This window comes from Theropithecus gelada, chromosome 3 (genome assembly GCF_003255815.1).
Source record: "Theropithecus gelada isolate Dixy chromosome 3, Tgel_1.0, whole genome shotgun sequence".
NCBI lineage: Eukaryota > Metazoa > Chordata > Mammalia > Primates > Cercopithecidae > Theropithecus > Theropithecus gelada.
The window spans coordinates 62,674,252-62,694,143 of NC_037670.1; the positions used below are offsets into that span (position 1 = coordinate 62,674,252).

At 44.2% G+C, this 19,892-nt stretch overlaps 1 protein-coding gene across 1 annotated transcript in view; it reads right to left on the reverse strand.

Moving 5' to 3' along the window:
- The window catches only part of IKZF1 (IKAROS family zinc finger 1), a 101,903-nt gene that overhangs the window by 15,138 nt on the left and 66,873 nt on the right, over positions 1 to 19,892 (reverse strand). The window contains exons 4-6 of the mRNA XM_025380013.1: positions 14,094 to 14,354; positions 8,157 to 8,324; positions 3,404 to 3,529 (exon numbers count right to left, since the gene is read on the reverse strand). Of these exons, the coding sequence (XP_025235798.1) occupies positions 3,404 to 3,529; positions 8,157 to 8,324; positions 14,094 to 14,354 (555 nt within the window). The remainder of the gene's footprint in view (positions 1 to 3,403; positions 3,530 to 8,156; positions 8,325 to 14,093; positions 14,355 to 19,892) is intronic.

The following is a 19,892-nucleotide window of genomic DNA, read 5'->3' on the forward strand; positions in this document are numbered from 1 at the left end:
CTGATTTATCACGGGGTCTTTGGTAGGTTATCCATCTCTATTATTGATTTATCTGTCTATTCTTCAAAGAGTTCCATCCATTTCAGTTACATTTTCATACATCACTTGATATTACTCTTCTTTTAAAAAGTTGCCAATTATCTCATGTATATATCCAGATACTTTATGATACATGGTTACCAGATTCCAGTAAAATTTACAAGCCAGTTTGTGTTGGAATGATAGGGTAATTTGGGCAGAGGCACATGGACAGCATCCAGACCTCTCTACCTCGCCAATCTTCCATGTTTTCTTTCTTGCCTCAGTATGGTTTGCTGGTTTTCTTCATTTGTAAGTATTTTATGTCTTCATTGATATTGTGAATGTTACTTTGAAAACATGTATTTCAAATTGGCTATTGTTGCTGGTATATTTTATATTTTAACATTTGAAATATGTGTTTTTTTTATTAAATGGGCAAACATATATAGCCCACACCCTGATTTATATGCAAGATAAAGATAAATCCATAAAACCCAGTTCCACTGGTCACACACTTCATCTATTAAGCTAATATGCTTCCTGACATGTCCATCTTTCTCTGCAAAGCCGTGCCCACGGCCTGCCCAGGGCTCCCAGAAGTCAGGGGTCTTCCTCTGCACCATGGTGCAGGGCCTCCCAAAAGCCTCCACCCCCAGAGGCAGTCACAGCAAGGAACAAGTGAGCCGGATGCTCGTGAGTTACGGGCTGCTCTGTCATTAGATACATGCACCTCCAAGGGCTGGTGATTCTGTTTGTGCACCAAAGGCTCAAGAGAAACTTATTTTTTCCATAAAGACATTAAGAAATTATAACAGGTGACCAAAAGCCTTTTACTAAAGAAAATTATATTCAGAAAATTCCTCTTTTCCTATATCGCCTAATTGAGGCTTTGATTTTACTGAATTCACCCAATCTAAGGGGGTTTTGGGGGTTGGAGAAGAGACTATTTGCCCATCCATCTGAGCACAGACAAGGGGTTCTCAGAGGAGGACAGAGGAGGAAAGATGAATCAGAAGGCACAGGTTCCACCCACCCAGGCACAGCACAGCTGAAATGACCAAGCTTGCCCTGCCTGCCTTCCTGGTCCCAAGCACAGTTCAGGAAGACTTCTGTCAAAGCCCTCAATACTCCAAGTTCCTTAAACCAGCAGCACCTACAAGTGCTAGGTGTTGGCAAGGGCAAAAACCAAAGGTGACTGTCGAAAGGTATGTATGATCATTCTGCACCTTTTGAGGCCATACCAGACAGAAAGAATTCAACAGAATTAAGTGCAAGCCTGGCTTTGTCTGCTGCCACACTGAGACCAGACCACTGCTCCTTCCTTAGAGAAGCTTTCATACCTCCTGAGTGAGGGGACACAGAGGCATCACGATGGTAGTCCAAGTAACTTAACCACCAAAGGGAATACATTAACATTTTAGGGTGAAATTGATACTCACCACAAGGTAATATTTAATACACATTACTGGCATGTAGCCTTACTGATATAGAGACTAACAGAGAAGAATTAGCTTCTTCTCTGGTATCAGTATGTCAGTGACCTAAACATCCATGTTTAGGTAAGTACCTGACACATGTCTAGGCTCTTGCTCACACCTGGATCCACCCCCTTATGTTTCTCTCAGAGCGCTGCTATGAGGGTGGCCTGGCACGAATCGTCACTCACATTTAAGCGATGAGCTCTGGGTCACATTCAAAAACAGAGAACTCAAACCCAGGTCTCAGTGAAATGAATGCTGCTTCTCCCGCTCCCCTGGAAGCAGCTCTCGTGTACTGCAGCTTGTTTCTTTGGTAATGAAAACAGTGGAGGAAACAGAAATGATATACTGTCTGTTTCTTTTGTTCATTTTGTCTTTTCAATTCTATGTGCATATCAGATTCCTGTATTCAATAGGGTTTGGCATTATTGATTATGTCCTCAGTAAATATTTGTTGAGTAAATAAAATGGCTTATTAAGCATTAATATGTAAACTACATAATTAGGAGCACTTCCTTCCAAGACCCGTTCATTTATTTTTTACAGAAAAATACAATATTTGAGTGTTGACATTTTATTTCAAAGGAACATAATTATCTTCTCATCCATTAGTCTTCTGCCCTGGGGTCTGGTCATGTGAATTAATAACTGTTACATTATTATTATTTTAACATCCAGTTTCTTCTCTTCCACTCACCTTCAATGCCTTTCCATTCTAGACCTGAGATTTTGAAAGAAGCCAAATGATAATTTAATGATATCTTCCCATTTCACAGGGAGAAAACTGAGACCTGGAGGAATCACCTGTGAGCCCCAGATCCCTGGCTGACTGGCAAAGGAGACAACAGTTTGGCTGCAGAGCTCTGGTCAGGTGAGATGTTGCCTCTCCATGCCAAGACTAATCGGAATCAATTTTTAGCCATTCCCAACATTCTTTTCTCCTCCTCTCATCTGCCACTAATAATCTGAGGGTACTCTGGTGAATTTTCCCTTCTGAACCATTTATTAAGGTCCGAAAGGTGAATGAACGAGGCTTAATAAATTTTCCACCATTCGTTAAATTGTGACCTCACAGTCTAGTGATGGCTTTTCCAGGAGCAGTGATAAATGAATACTGTTTTGAAAGAGATTAGCTTTATATGATCTCTTTATAAATTGTTTATCTCTTAAAAAATTAGGGAAGAACCTTTTATAACACTGCCATTCCTCCAGGTAAATCCAGCCTTCCTTGGTAATCTCTCCACATCATTTATTCTACAGGCTCGGGGGTTGGAATCAAGTGCTATCTCGTTATGCAACACAGCGGAGCATCACAGCTCCTGAGAAAGAAGCGACTTTTCCTCTCATCCTTCGACAACCTCAATACTATCAACTACCAGGGGCTTCCAACAAACTTCAACCTCACTCTTCAGGCAGGAGTGGATACCCTGCCCTCAGTCTGAACTGATGCTTAAAATCACAGCCTGAAAGTTCTTATTTGATAAACTTCGTTAAAAAATTGTTTTAAAACAAGATTTTACATTTTATTTTGTTTACAAAGAAATAATCACTACTTGAGGTGTTTTTTTTTTGTTTTTTTGTTTTTTGTTGTTGTTGTTTTAAAACCACTAACATCCAAAAAACAACCCCAAAACTTTTAAGGTCACTGCTATCCTAGGAGTTTCTCCCGATCGGAAGTGGGAAGGGTTTTAAAATCAAGCTCTCTCTGGTCAGATGAGGACCTAGAAAGCACAATGTGCTTCTGGTGAAACTGTGATGTTATTGGCCAAAAACTTTCCTCCCTCCTAGCCCCGGCAGGAAGCAGGCCCAAGGCTCTGCTCCTAAGGCTGCATGCAGAGCGCCCTCCTTCCCCACCATGCTGGGGGGAGAGCCCACCAGGCTGGCCTCCGAGCAGCAGCGCTTACCTGGGTACAGTGTGCCCGGAAGGCCCATGCTTTCCAAGTAGTTGTGGCAGCGCTCTTTATGTTCCTCTAAAGAGCTTCGCTGTTTATAGCTTCGGCCACAATATCCACATTTGTGAGGTTTACCAACTGCAGAAAACACAATTGAGTTCAAGACCCCAATTAAATGCCAGCCTTATGTGTAAGGGAAATGCATGCAATACAATTATTACCAAAAAAGTTTTAAAAAAATTCTACCCTTGAGAGCTAAAAGTGTGATGGACTTGATGAAAATTCCTGAATTCAAAAATGTTGGTGGCCAAGGGTTTCTTTCATTGTACCAAGAACTCATGCGATTCTTGTTTTGTCTTAGTTTGTCTACTGACTACCAAATTCTCTCCTGCTTCAATCATGGAAGCCTAATCTTTAACTGGAGAAAATGAGCCACTGCCATGTTATAATGTGGATGCCAGCGACCGGACAGAGATATGAGGAAGGCCCGTGTGTTGGCCACATTGTCCGCAGATTTGCTTCCAGAGTAGGCCTCAGTCTATGCTGTGGGCCGGATCTGCCTTGACGCTGGTGCTACATCTACCATAGCCAGAGTGAATTCAGTTCCAGGTGCTAAACTGGGTAACTTGAGGTCTCTAAGAAACCATGCTGGACAAATATACTTGAATGAAATAAGTGTGTTATTTCACAAATGTATTTTCTTACATAATATAAATATATCTTATGTTTGTATTATGTAAGACAAAGTATTTTGTATTTTCCATGCATATGTATATGTAATACAAAATATTTTGTATTTTCTATGTATATATATTTCTATTCTAGGTATATGTATATTTATATGTATATGTATTTTCATATATTTCTATGTATATGTATTTTTACATACATATACATAGAAAATACAAAATACATTGTTCATAAACAGAGCTTATGGAAAAGCTCTGCTTTCTTGCCAAAGAGCTTTAGGATGGTGTAGCTTCTAGATCAGCCTTGTCCAACAGAACTTACTATCATGATAGAAGTGCTCTCTATTGGTGCTGTCCAATATGGTAGCCACCAGCAACATGTAGCTGTTGGACATAAAAAGTGTGGCTAGTGCCACTGAGGACTGAAGTTTTAATTTTGTTTAGTTTTAACTTATTATAATTAAAAATACTGCATGTGGCTAGTGGCTACTGTATTGGGCAGTGCAGTTCTGTATAATGAGGTTTAGTCCTTTCTGGATTTTACTGAGTGATATTTTAGGAAAGAGAAAGACTAGTCAGGAATTCATATCATGCCTAAGTTTAAGGACTTCAGTAGATACCATTTTAAGAGACAAACTGAATAAAGTATCTTTAATCACTTATATAAGGAATATAAATTTCCAACCTAATAGCAGAATCTTCTACTTCTTTCTCATGTTGTTTTATTGAGCATATTTCAAAGTATTGTATAAAAATTAAGAGCATGCAAATAGAACGTCTGGTACAATGGTTTAGTCAAAGATTATGTTGGTTGAATCTCTTTCCTAGGTGAACGGAAGCTACAGGAAGAAGACCAACATGAAAGCCAAAATTTGACTTCTGGACCATTTAATAGAGAATGAAAAGGATCTTTATTTATCTACATAAAGTGATGTACCCCTAATATCAGGAAATAATGTTGAAACACAGAATTTTGCCTAAAATTGCACATTTTATTGAGTATTGCTTTTAGAAATTAATAGGATATAGATAATCACTCGATGTCCTTTCCTGAAAAAGCTATAACTTCAGTAAATTCCATGATCAAATTGCTTCCTGTATATATGACATGGTGTCTGAATACCCATTTTTCTGAAAATATGATTGATTTTAACTTTGGAACATAAGAACTATGTTCACTGTAAGCAACTGAACTCAAGTGTCTCTTGCAGCATAGCCCAATATTCTGTGGGAAAGAAATTCTAAGCTTGCAACTTCCAAAGGAAGCCATGAGGCAGGAAGGGAGATCACTTCTCCACCCCTCCAGCTCCCCCAGTCCCCTCTTGCTGTCAGCATGGGACAAATTCCCTAACTCTCTCCCTGCTAACATGCTAGTTCATAAGACCTCAGGCCACCACCAGTTGCTAGAGAAAGCTGTGATGTTGATCCTGGTTTTTAATGGGACAGGGGAGTCACCATTCCACAATGGAGTAGAGTGTGGCCACATTTGAATTTGCCAGACAAAGGCCAAAGTCCTTATTTCACTTCAGTGAAATCATGTTGAAGAAATCATCGCTGATTTTTTCCCCAAGAGCAGTGTGTGTCTCTACAGCATTTTCGGACAGACAGATCCCTAGCAGCCCTGCATCCATGATGGGTTTTTCTCCACTGGCTCATCCATGGATCCAGAATAGAAATACATGGTCCAGAGTCTACCACCATTCTGTAATTACTCAAGTGATCAGTGGTACTTAGAGTAGGATACCATCATGCCTCAAATGAAATACATAGGCCTGGAGCCAGAGTAACATAAAGTACTCTACTAGATGGTCCCAACTCCACAACAAGAGAGGAAAGAGAGCAGCTCTGCTCTTAAGGACTGATGTGCATGAGAGATTCCATTGCGATGAGAGTAATCTAGGAGTAATGATGACCTATGGTTGGTGTCAACCTAAGAATGAGTGCTTGTGTTTTCCACTGACATGGGAAGCGGTGAAGGCAATATTGCTGCCAACTGTGTCCGTGTCTACATGGCTCCTTAGAAACAACAGATGTGAAGCTTCTTCCTAGATCACTTGTTAGCATGGCACACAGACTGCACAGTCCTCTCAACTGAGGCCTCCATAGGCCTTGCCTGTCAGGCCCAGGTACCACCTTTGTCTCCAGGTGGGACCACCGTACATGCTCATCACCCATGTGAACATTTAAAGATGCTCACGTCATGCTACTGTCTTCCCATCTCAGGCAAACCACCCGTTCTCCCTGTCCCACTGTAACAAGGCAAGTGTCCCACTCCATGGCCCGCCTGCTGACCTGCCCGCTCTCTGGGGCAAGCAACTCCTCGGCTTGGTATAGCTCCTTTCTTGGATGTTTTTAGGAAGTCAAATCACCCAAATCATGACAATTTTCTGATGGAGAGCATGTGGGGATCCTTCTCCACATGCACCGCCACGAAGGAGGTCAGGATGGAGAGGAGGTGATGCACTGGCCTCTGTGACTCCTCTCTTTTTTGTCTCCAGCCAACTAGGTGAGCTACTACAAGGATCACCTGCCAGGAGAGAGACTGAGTTCTTGGCAACATGGGTGCCACACCCCTTTCTGGGATTACTGCCGACTCACACACTCGTTTAGAACTTCTCTAAAGCAAACCTCAGACACTCGCCTTCCAGCACGTACTTCAGAAGCCCCTCCTTTCTATGGGAAGTCTCTCCCGACTTTCCACCCCAGGACCCACTGTCCCCTTCCTTATGCTCCCACTGTCCCCTCAGACGCTCTGTCATGCCTCCTGTAACACACTGGTGCTTTCCTTGTGTGCACCTGAGGTCTTCTGTGCAGAATGGGCACCAGGGGCACTCAGTAAATGTGTGATAAAGAGATGGATGTAATGAGCGGCCTCTAAAACCCTCAACCATTGAATACACGCATCACATTTGGGAAGAGATGGCCTGGGCCGCTGCAGACCTTCCACAAACAACACACATCCGCCTCCCTGAGGGAGGCTCCTCCTTATCCTGCTACCCCAGGTAGGTGAGGAGCAGCTGGTCTGAGGCATTGCCATCCCCCAGTGCACCTGCTTAGAGAGCCTGCTGCTTGGAGAAGGGCCTTGGCTGGTGGCTGGCTGGGGCAAGAGGCCCCTTGAGGAAAAGGACAAAAGCCATCAACCTTTCACATCCAAAGCTTCATGCGGTATGCTACAGCAAATACCCCCAACTGGACGGTATGAAGGAGACCTGTGCCGTGTCATGTTGTACAGACCACACTGTAGGCAAACATGATCCATGACACGCCGGCCAAGAGCCCTCTCTTCCTCTGCCCTGTAGAATTATGGGACTGCTGGATAATGAAACACCCAGGACTATTTCTCAGGAGGCAGAGGATCTAACCAAACTTTAGTGGATTTGGACTTTACAGGCTGGGAGTGTTTTGAGAATAATGAAGCATTTATGCCTATGATGATCTTGCCAAGACTCCGGACTATGTGGGTTGTACTTTATCTGTCTAATTGAAAGAGAAAGGCTGCTGTCTAAAATCTGGTAACAGCCCCAGACTGGCCTCTGCAACTGTGGTGTTGGCTGGTTTTTGGTGTGAGAGCCACACTGGGCTCAGTCTGGGTGGGTGTGCCCTAAATCACCCTTCTCTACCAGCTCTGCAAAAAAGCTATCCTATTACACCTGTGTAAAACACTCCAAAGTGGGACTTAACAACATAAAGAATTGTACTTGAAAACGTTTTGGGTCTTAGCAGTACACTTGGTGAAAACACTTCCCGCAAAATCCTTTATGGAAACCACACCAGCCTGACAAACGGTGAGGAGGCCTGTTCTGAAACATGCTACCTAAGGTGAGACTTCCGTGTGTGAGTGCGTGTGTGTGCATGGGGCTCCCTGTGCCCAATCTCCCTGGTGCAGTGGGAAAAGTAGAATATGGGGAGGGCGGATGGGGCAATGTCAAAGAAGCGACGGCCCACACCCAATGCAGGACTGCGAGCTGGGGGGTACTCAGGGTTAGCCAGCAAGGATACAATCCGGGATCCATGCAGGCAGAGCGGAGGAGTCCCGGGACACCCGGACAGCCCCGGACTGCGCCCAGGGGACCTACCGGAGTGCGTCCTCAGGTGGCCAGTGAGGGCGTCCCTCCGGCGGCAGGCGTAGTTGCAGAGGTGGCATTTGAAAGGCTTCTCCCCGGAATGCAGCTTGATGTGCCGGAGCAGGTTGCCCTTCTGGGTGAAGGAGGCCCCGCACTGATTGCACTGGAAGGGCCGTTCTCCTGGGACCGAGAGAGGAGAGCTGGTGAGAACTAAACTCAACATGGGGACACGAGGACGATGCTACAAGAAAGTTGTTTCCCACGGGGGCTTGGTGACTTCCACCGGCTGCAGGTTTGATAGAACACGAGGCTTTCAGACTAAACCTGCCAGCTCCTTAACGCTTCACTGGCTGGGTCAATTTGATCTGAAAATCTAATTTTTTTTCCCTAAATCAGAATGGCACATCACAATGCAAATTCAAACTCATTTAAATAAAGTGACTGCAACATTTTGTGATGAAGAGCCACTCTTCCTGATCAGCAGTTTTGGAATAAACCAATATCCAATTTTGCGTGTTGTGGCATTTGGTGGGGTTTTTAATGTGGCTTTTTTCAAAGGGTCTTTAAAATATGCCACTGAAGCAGCAAAATAAAAAGGAAACTCATTAAAAATGCATTTCAGGATCACAAGTTCATTTCAGCGTTACATTCTTATATTTAAATGAAAGGCACTTCATTATAACAGTTATAATAACTTCTTTTCATTTACATTTTCCCTGTATTTTCCCTTTCAATTTCTTCTCCATTACCTGTCTGTCCCTAAGCAGGCAAATCAGGAGAGAGACAGACAGAGAGCGTGAGGATGAGAGAAAGAGAGAGAGAGATGGAGAAAGATTGAATAAAATGAGAAGTTAAGAAACTGTGAAGCAAGTCCCCCATCTTCCAAAGAAAAGTCCCAAACCTCCCTATGGCAGGGCATACAAGTCAGAGTTGCATTGAGATTTCTAGCTTTTTCTTTCTTTACAAATCCTAAAACATTTAAGCTATTATTTGTCTATATCCATAGAAGACAAATTATATTTTAAGTACAGGTATTCTAAGAGGTGCAATTCAGTTGTTATGAAGGAATTCTTTCCGGGGTGGGACTGTTGCAACTGTGACTAAGAAAACACCTGACCCTCTGCTCTGTGTGGCAGCACCTGTGTCTCCATTCCAGAGCTGACAAAGGGATAAACAGGTATCTGAGTAAAAGAAATACACTATTGTCCTACTGAGTAGTCACAGGTCTTGGAATCTAAATCAGGGAACATTTCATTTAACTCTCACTTCAAAGAGTGATAATTTGTCATGTTTAAGTAGACATGAAACTCTTTTGTAAAACAAATGCTTTATTTAGAAGAAGAATCCTATGTGACTACAATTCCTGGTGTTGAGAGACCATAACAACATATTTCCTGGAGTCACTTTTTTCTCAGGAAAAAACAATGTATTAAAATGTCTATTTAACGATTTCCCGATTGATTAATATGATTATGGTAAAGAAGACAGCACTTCTCAAAAATGATTACACAGAAGCATATCTGGCACTATTAACATCCACACCAGATTAGATTTAAAAGTCTATATTGACACTTGAATTTCATGATTATCATCACTTTTTTTTTTAAGCTGGCAGGTTAGAGGCACTACTATAAAAGCTGAAACTAATTTACAGTGATGTTCAATTATAGGCCAATGGAGAGGTCCTGATACTAACCAGGAGGTATCTGGTATTTCTCCAAATCCCTATAGAAATTTGTATTAGCTAAGCAGAGAGAAGGAGTTTAAATGTAAGCAGGTTGGAAGGTGATGGTGAAACAAGCTAACTGACTAACTAACTAACTATACTGTTTGAGTTACAAACCCATGCATGAAAATCAATACTAGATGAAGAGGCTAAAACAGCTAGCAGCCAGATAGCCCAGGAGAGTTTCCACTGGAGAGAGATCATTTAATTATCTGTTAGGAACACTTCTGAGCCTTCCGTGCACTTGTGCATAACTGTGTGTATTTAACTCCAAAAGGATAAAAAGGAAAAGTAGAGTGTGCTGGTGCAGGGAGACCCAGACAGCGTGAGATGGACATGCCTCCAACCACAGCTCTCCTTTGGACAGGGTGGCCTCTCAGGAGAAAGCTCATGCCACAAAAATGCTCACAGTAAGGATGTGAGGACATCCTGGTGACACAACAGTGTTTGTAGTATGACCCTAAGTTCGTGAATCCAGCCCTACACTTACACCTGGGAAAGACCCCCTTCTATGCTGGGCAGGTGCTGGAGTCCCATGTCTCTCCCCAGGTCTGGAGGGCTACAGGGAAAACAGGAGGCAGAGCCAGGGTCTCTGTCCATCACAGACAGAAAGGGCAGACTGCTGCAGACACATTGCCCTTCTGCAGAGCAGGGCAGGCAGGCAGGAAGGCAGGCAGGCAGGCAGGCAGGGGTTCACTTGGATCCTGCCGTGCTTGGGGTCCTAATACCTGCCTACAAACAAATTTCATTGGAAACCTTTTTTGCTTCTGAGTGCCTTTGCTGGGATGAACATGTAGCCCAAGGCATGGGGGTCTTAAGAGAGCATTCCCAGGAGTGACAATACAGAGCACTCCACTCAAGCAGTTTCCTTTGGAGGGGTCCGCAGCTAAGAAGACACGTTCATGGAGCTGGGGCACAAGAACCCAGCCCACGCCGTGTGTGTTCTTGCGTGGCCGGGGTCCATCATTTGCCTTGTGCAGGTCAACGGCTATTGCAGCTGAGTAGGTCAAGTTTCTCCAAGGTTGTATTTATTTTTATTTAACTGGGATGAGGACGTTGACGTCGTGAATTGGAAATTTAATTTTTAATCCCAATGACTCCACAGATCTCCCAGTTTAGGAACCCTCTGTAAGAAGGTTTGAGCCCTCTCCAGTAACTTCACTGGGTAAAAACGGAAGTCTTCATGGATGCCTACGTCCTAGAATTTGAGGGCGTATCAGAAGAAAGTGAAAAAAATATGTTTGAACTTCAAGAACTGACGTAGGTCTACTGCAACCATACCTGGGAGGAGCAGTGCCATTAGGGTGCTGTGCTTAGGAAGCTCGGGGACTGAACGTTTTTATCTTACAGAACAGACGGGAACTAGGTAGGCACAGACAATCTTCTTGGTCTTTGTTATTAAAAATCCCATCATTTAGAATAATAATGCGGTGTATTTGCACCCTGCATTTCCTGCTTCCTTACTACCTCTCTCCCCTCTGGTTCTCACACTAACCTTGAGACACTGGTGGGGAAGATGTTACTATTACACCCGAGTCAAAAATATAAAACTGAGCTGCGCAACAGGGGAAGTGACGTGCTGGTGCCCATGAGCTGATTAGAAAATGGCACCAGTGGTACTCAACCAACATGGGGATATGGGTGGAGGTGAGACTGCCCCTGAATTCCCTCAGTGTATCCCAGAAGGGACTGGGAAGCTGACTCAGCCACGGGCAGGAGGAGGAACAATGGCCACAGTGCAAGTACCAGCCTGCCCCAGATGGAGAGCCCTCCGAACGGCCCTGTTCTGTCACTGCTCAGCTGCGCTGCCCTGCCGCCTGAGGCGGCTCTGTGCTCCACGTGCTGGGAGCTTGTTAGGAATGCCTGCTCTCTGGCCTCCCCCGAGGTCTGAAGCAGAGTTGCATGTTCACAAGATCTCAGGTGATTTACATGCTCTTTCAAGTTTGAGAAGCACTGCTCTAGAAATGTTTTAAGCATAGAGAATTCAGAAAGCATGGCTTTTGTAACATATTCCACTCAGATCCCAGGAAAATGAAAACCTTTTCTAGCATATCTAGTTATTCAAACCAAGTCTGGCCAAACCAGGTATTTTGTATCTATCTGGGACTGTCTATATTTAGGCAGTGGAAATGCATGATGAAGACAATTCACAAGTTCATTGCTTCAAGTGTGGGTATTTTTTTGTTTTTAACAAAGGTCAAGACAGAAAGTATAAAATTGACTTCTGAAAGTTATTTGTTCCGTAAGTGAAAAACTCAGCTTATTGGTGTGCAGGTGGCACCTAGCTGCTATTTGTTGGGAGAAGTGAACAACAAACAGCAGATGCCACCTGGCATATCTGTACTTGGCAGGTTTATTCATTAAATGTAATTATTCTTTTTATCAAGGCAGGCAGTCATTATATTTTGGCAATTTAGTATGCCAGAATTTGACTCACTTATCAAATATTTATTTAAGAGAATTTTCACTGTACAGTCAGGCTTTACATGAACTAACAGGCAAGTAATTCATTAGTGAGGTCTATTCCTCATCGGGGATGTATTACTACGGGTCTCGGAGTATCCTGTTAAGTGTCTATCACAGGGTAGCCTACCTTCATGTTAACTTCCACCTCATCACAAAGGCGAGGCTGGGACTACTCTCGTGGACGCTTGCTTCACTTAGGGCTGAGTGTGATCGGTCTATTTCACTGGGTAATTTGAGGATAAAGGGGCCATTAGAAAAAGCAAAGTTTGCTTAATTTTAGAATTTGAATTTTTATTGAAGATGGGTATCTATTGACATCAACTTATTTTTACAGTTTTTCAGATACACTACAAATGGAATGGATCAGTTTGGAAACTGCCCTGATTCAAATATAAAAATTACAACCCCACAAATATCTGCATTTCCTGATAATATAGCTTTTTTGGCTCACGAAATTTTCTTAATTTCTGCTTAATTTCTGATAAACATATTTTTGTTTGCCCGCACGGAAGCAGCACACGAGGGTCTGATGTCAAGTCATCGTCATCACTTTCCTGAGGTATCTTATAGAATCTGCTAGGCCTTTAAAATAGGATTTTCAACTAATTCTTCCCCTTGGGTTTTGCAGTGGGAGACGCTAGCTTTATGCTGACCTAACGATGCCAGCTCAGAGGCAGTGATGGCTTAGGGTCTCTATGTTTCACGTTCCAGCTTTCAGTGGCTGCTAGAGGTGGTGGATCTATTGTGTTTTACCCAACTTTAGAACAGCTTCCCATGCAAAGAAAAGTTTCTCTTCAATTCATAAGAAACCTCCTGCCGACAGTTAAATAAGTGTGTGCCATTCATATTTTACTTCTAAGACCCTTCAGCACCATGAGTGGTGGTGACTGGACAGTTCTGTTGGACAACTCTGTGACACTTCCATCAACGTGACCGACTATTAGAAACACTGGCAGAGCGAGGCCAGCTGGGGCTCGCCGTGTTCCCACGTCCCTGGTGAGGGGGCATCCTGTGAGCCTGAGCACAACTCGCTGACACTAGGGTGCCCGTGTTCTTTCCTTTCTGGACACAGAACATGACATTCTCTTATACTTCCAGTAAACCTTTCAGTAAGACAGAGGATTTGGGATGAAGTTATTTAGGAATTTGAGCTGATAACCAGTGGTAACAGAAGCATCTGATTCAGTAACAGAAGCATCTGATTCAGTCTCCCCTGGTAGAGGGCAAATCATTTGAAAGCTCATCTGAGGTCTTTCTGAAAACTCAATTTTGCTGCTATTCCATCATTCACTATTGTTTCTACACATCAAACCCTGTTAGTTTGAATACCATTAAAACACACATTTTACTCATGGTTTCTCAGTGGAAAATTTGAGTAGTAAATTTTGGTGTATCAGGATTTTCTGTTTTGTGGAGGGTGATGACTAGCACACGTACCCTAAGGGCTCAGCTGAGACTACTTAGTATGTGTTACTATAATAGCAGGCCCTCGCCAGGCCTCTCATGTGATGCTGTTCACTTTCCCCTTGTTTTATGTATAAGGTGGAATTGGTACATGTTGATAAGTCCTTTTCAAGGCCGTACCAGAATAAGGACTCTATGACTCGGTACCACTTGGAACCAATCGCTTGCAACAACTGAGCTACCAGCCAATTTGAAACATGCTCAGAACACTCAAGGAAGACAGGATGCTTTCCTCCTTCAAACCCCATGCACCTTCTCCAGGCCACTAAAGGAAAAACTGAGCCAGGCCTTACCAGTGTGGCTTCTTTTGTGAACCATGAGCACATTGGGCCCGATGCAAATGATCCCACAGATATCACACTTTAGTTTTCCGTTAGGAAGTCGAATGCCTCCAACTCCTGACAAAGCCGAGCTGCCTTGGTCCCTGTGGGAGCCATTCATTTTCTCTCCTGAGGCATCAAGCATTCGTAAATCCTCCGCACATTCTTCCCCATTCATTTCACAGGCACGCCCATTCTCTTCATCACTCTGAGTCTCTACTTTAACATTACTGGCTGAAAGAAATAATACAGGAGGCCACTCAGTGTCATTGCAAAAAAAAAAAATGCAACAAAACAACACAGCAGCAAAAAGACAATCAAATAGGCGTGGAGAGCTACTAAACAGAAGTTCTTAGCAAATACCAAGGGGAGAGCAGCCTGAACTCGCCATGCATTCAGACTTGAGAGGGCTTTGGTGGCAGACCTTGGGATGCACCTGGAGTCACAGGGAGATCTGCCAGCCCTCTCCATAGGCCCCATTGGCGAGGGTCTGAAAATGCACTAGAAGGGTATTTACATAGTTCCCACTTTAGAGTTGGGCCCCCATTTTAAGCAGGTTCATGTCAGGAGTGGTCTGAAGCCGACTCCTACACCCTACCCATCAGATGGGCACCTTGCCCTAGAGGGTGGGTACTGGGTCACACAATCCAGCTCTCTAGGATGTGAGAACTTGTTTGGCAAAATACCTAATAAGTGGTTAACAAGCCTGAAAATGTCTCTTGCTTGTGATGCTACCTTTCCTTGTGGCATGTAAACATTAATAAACTTTGGGACAAAACTCAGTAAACATAAAAATGCTCAGAGTTCTGACCACAGTTCCCCTTCAGATTTCTTTCTGTTTCTTCGGTACATGACCATTTGAATTCCTGTTTATCTTAAATAACATAAACAAACCCTGTGTTCTAAAGAAGAGGTAATCATTTCTTACACTTCTTCCACTCACTGAAGGGTTAATTGGGATAGTTTATGAATGTAGATATCTGGAAGAGCTTTTTTTTTTCCGAAGAGAAAGAAGCTTGTGTGTGTGCTGGGGGGAGGGTGGGAGGTGAACTTTTAGTGTCTTGAATACAATGACCACTATTGACTCTGCATTACTGTTGCCTTTAAGTCACACATCATAGGGTAATTATGTCATTTGAATATTTTTCTTTCTGAAGAAAGTAGGAAACATTTCATTTACATACATCAGAAACACTGACTGATGATACACTGGTGAATCCAACACTACAATGACTAAGAGAATTTGTAGTTACACTGAAAGCCATCATTTTAACAACCATTTTTACAGACTAATTAAGAGTAGGTAGGTAAATTTTGCCAAGTAAAATGATCGATGAGATAGATGACAATCAAGACTAAATATTTCTTTTTTGAGATAGGGTCTTGCTCTGTCACCCAGGCTGGAGTGCAGTGGGATGGCTCACTGTAGCCTCTGTCTCCCGGGCTCAAGTGATCCTCCCACCTCAGCCTCCCTAGTAGTTGTGACTAAAGGTTTGCACCACCACATCCGGCCATTTTTGTTTTTGGTATTTTTTGTAGAGATGGGTCTTCCCACGATGACCAGGCTGGTCTCGAACTCCTGAGCTCAGTGATCCACCTGCCTTGGCCTCCCGAAGTGTTGAGATTACAGGTGTGGCCACTGTGCTCAGCGTAGACTACATAATTTTTGATCAACATTTTCAATCAATGGTTCTCAAAGTTTGGTCTCTGGAGAAGCAGCATCAGCATCACCTGAGAACTTACTAGAAGCACAGACTCTCGGGCTCACCCCAGAACTGCTGGCTCAGGAACTCTAGGGCAGGCCCGCAGTCTGTTTTAATGAACCCTCCAAAAGATTCTAACGTATCCTGAGGACTGAGAACAACTGTTTTAAATAACCAACTTAGTTAATAACACTCCAAGCTTATTTTATTTCAGCGAGTTCCTCTTGATTTAGAGAACTACAATTCAGACACTGAAATAAAAATACCTGGTCGGGAATCTTAGCTGCACTATTTAAAAGCTCTGAGATCTTAGGCAAGTCATGTAACTTCTCTGTGCCTTGATTTCCTCATCCATGAAAATGGAATTTATTATAGCACCAGCCTAACAGGGCTGACCGATGAGAAGTTAGCTGAGGACAGTGGCTGGGGCATGGCACATGGAGGCTCACCCCCAGTGATCCCAGTATAGTCTTCCACCTAACCCCAATACCACATGCTGGGCAGACAGCACATTAATTGCTCTCTGCTATTTAACCTTCACAACAACTCCATAAGGGAAGTGCTATCATTATCCTATTTTACCGTTGAAGAAGCCGAGGCACAGAGAGGTTGAACAATTTGCTAAGGTCACATAGCTGGCAAGTGGCAGAGCTGGAAGGTAACCGCAGGCAGCCTGGCCCCAGCATCCACTTACACAGTCATCTCTTGGTAACTGCAGTGCATCAGTTCTGGGACTCCTGAAGGTCTGTGGATGTGCAAGTCCCTAAATTGGCCCTATAGAACCTGTGGATACGAAAAATCTGCCTTCCATATCCACAGGTTCCATGTCTCTTGAATACTGCGTTTTCAAGCCACAGTGGGTTGAATTTCCAGAGGCTGAACCCATGGAAATGGAGGGCTAACTGTACTGCCAGTGTTTTCCCTTTAGCTCTTTAGCGAAATGACTTACAGATGAATAATGAAATGAATTAACTGAGACATGCTGGACTTGGAGACCACAAAAGTGAGGATGCACCAGAGGATGAACAGAGCTGCCTGTCTCCTCCATCAGATCCTGGCATTATGCAGAATTGTCCTGAGAAATCCAGCAGTGGGGATTCTCCAAATGCTCTTCCCTTCAGATCCTGAAGATCAGAGACTCAGAGCATCTGAGCAGCCTCCTACTAACCTCTCCCCACTGCCAGGGATAAGATACTTGGAAAATAAAGAGATAGGCAGGCAAGTGAGTCTGGTTGGCTGTTGAGGCAATGGTGCTCAACGACCACTGAGTTCTCTGTCGGTACTCTCAGGTAGAGGATGTGCATCTTTTTGGGAGGAAGCTAATTCTCTAGGCCCTCCTTGCTCACCAGTGTCTACACCAGCCTGCTCTGCAAACACAATGAGGTTGCAAAGATCTGTGTACTCCTTAATCTAATATTATTTTTAATCATTTATCTTGTGGCTTTTAATATAAGATTAGAACACAATGGACCAAATTAAGATTGGTGTAGCAAGTTTTTCAAAAACAGGCGCTAAGACCAGGGCTGTAGAGAAGGTGTAGGCGGAGTGCTTCTGAGGCTAGAAAAAGGACGCCACGCAGAAGAACAGGCATGGGGATAATCCCCTTGGCATATTCCCCTACTTGGCTTGACTTCATAAATTCAGAGGCAACCAGCTACAGAGAATTGACTCTTGCTTTCCCACGGGTACATATGGCCTATTAGAACTTGCCAGAAGTTATCACTTGTTTTTCTGGATCATTAAGAATGAGTATTTCTGGGATTCTTCGGTGTGCTCTATGGTGTGTGCTGTTGCTAAGTGTGTGGGCGCTTGCAGGCGGGGAACAGAACAGCAGGGAAGCACTGGACATGACCTTCAGGTTTCTGGCTTCAGGATCACCAGTTCTGCTACAGCAGGCTGCTTGCAGGAGGCGGCAAAGCTATGTGACAGGAAGGAAGCAGAAGCATAGGGGAAAGCCCACAATGGATGCTGCCATAGATATCACAGATGTCCTCAAAGCCAGAGGCCTGGAGATCAGTCACTCATTGGACAAATGGTGGCTGAAAGCAGTACTCTGTCCTTGTTAGCCTTCATGACACTGTCACTGAGAGCTGTAACAGAACCAAAAGAGAACCAGGGACACAAACACTCTGGCTCAGGCCCACCCTGGGCTCTTTCATTGACTGAGAGATAATGGATGAGAGTTCAATTTTATTATTCAACAAATGTGACAATAAATACGATGAAGAGTGGATGTGTTCAAACTCCTAGTCAAAAAGGCACAAGAGCCTATCACATACTGTCCTGAGATCAATGTGGACACCAAGGTACGATTTTAGGGAGATAGGTACCTAGATCTCCACCTAGATGGCCAGATGTAGGGACATATACAGAAGATTGGTCACATAAGTCTGTAGGAACAGCAGTAGGGAGGATCAGCTCAGGAAGAGAGAGAGTTCCAAGAGGAAAACTAAGGACACTGCGATGCTCTAGGTTTCTAAAAAAGAGTATGCAGACAATATCCACGGATCACTGTGGGCCAGGCCAAAGAACTGAAAATAACGGAAAATGAACAGAGGAACCTGTATCAGCAAATGCTCAAAACATTTTAAATGGAATTTAGATGGCAGATGCGGAGCATTCCAGGGCTGGAAGCTTCTAGCACTATTCGGACAGCTTCTAAGCCATGTTATGACAGGAAAGGTTGGTGAAGTCTAAGACAGGGACTGGATGACTGCCAGGCGCTGGCAGGATTTGGTGGGAACAGAGTCGTCACCATGGGGCGCGTTAGATTCAAGCAGTGTGTGGATTTCCCATAAATGGGGTTAAAGCTCCTCGTTTCTTTGTGGAAAAATGCAAAGTGGATGCTGGTTACATAGATGAGATCAGGAGAGTTCTGTCCACCCAAGGAGGCTGTCCATGAAAATGGGGGTCTCTTATCCAGCTAGGAGGAGAATATAAGCAACTTGCTTACTGTTTTCATAGATGACAGAAATCAGGGCTTGAAACTATCTTCGTAAGTTGCAGCTACAGACTGTATCTCAAAATCTGAAACCTATTAGTCATAAATGTAAGGACCTGTGAAATTAAAATACACATTTTAAAAACACAAGCCCGGGATGAGAGCGTCTTGGCTTCCCATGTAAGTGTGAAAAAGGTTTCTGGGGTTTTCCCTGAAGGTGAGCTCAATCACAGATGTGGACAGAAGAAAGAAAAACAGAAGAAGGGGTGACAGAGTCCTGTAGTCACTGAAATCTGGAATCTTCTGTACCAGCCAGGCCGTGCGCATGCCTCCTTTAAAAAGAGCAGCACAGGCTGGTGCAGGTTTGGAAGGAAGTCGGTCAGTGGGGACTGAAACTAATTCCTGTGAGCAAGGTTGATGGCACAGGATTCATACTTCCTCAGTTTGGCCCCTGAGGGTGGAGAAGGTGCTGAGGAGAGGCAAGTGGGAGGTGAGTGCAAGAAGAGCTTCTTCTGGCCGGGCGCGGTGGCTCAAGCCTGTAATCCCAGCACTTTGGGAGGCCGAGACGGGCGGATCACGAGGTCAGGAGATCGAGACCATCCTGGCTAACACAGTGAAACCCCGTCTCTACTAAAAATACAAAAACTTAGCCGGGCGAGGTGGCAGGCGCCTGTAGTCCCAGCTACTCGGGAGGCTGAGGCAGGAGAATGGCGTGAACCCGGGAGGCGGAGCTTGCAGTGAGCTGAGATCCGGCCACTGCACTCCAGCCTGGGTGACAGAGCGAGACTCCGTCTCAAAAAAAAAAAAAAAAAAAAAAGAAGAGCTTCTTCTGAGAGAGGGATTTGCAGGGGCGGAGGGTGTCCACACAGAGAGCAGAGAAGCAAGCCCTGGAGGCTGGTGGGAACCCCTGATGGCAGGTTCCTGCCACCTGTAGTTGTGTGACAGCTTCCACCAATATGCCTCCCATTCAAGGAGTGAGGAGTTCAGGGCCTTTGACCCGCAGACCTTTTCCTTTACCTAGAAGAAAAGAACAAGTGGGGGTTGGCCTGTCGATGGTAGTGAACACATGCAGTTGTGAGGGAGGCTCTGCGAGAGTGTGAGTTTTGGCAGCCCTTCGTTTTGAAATCC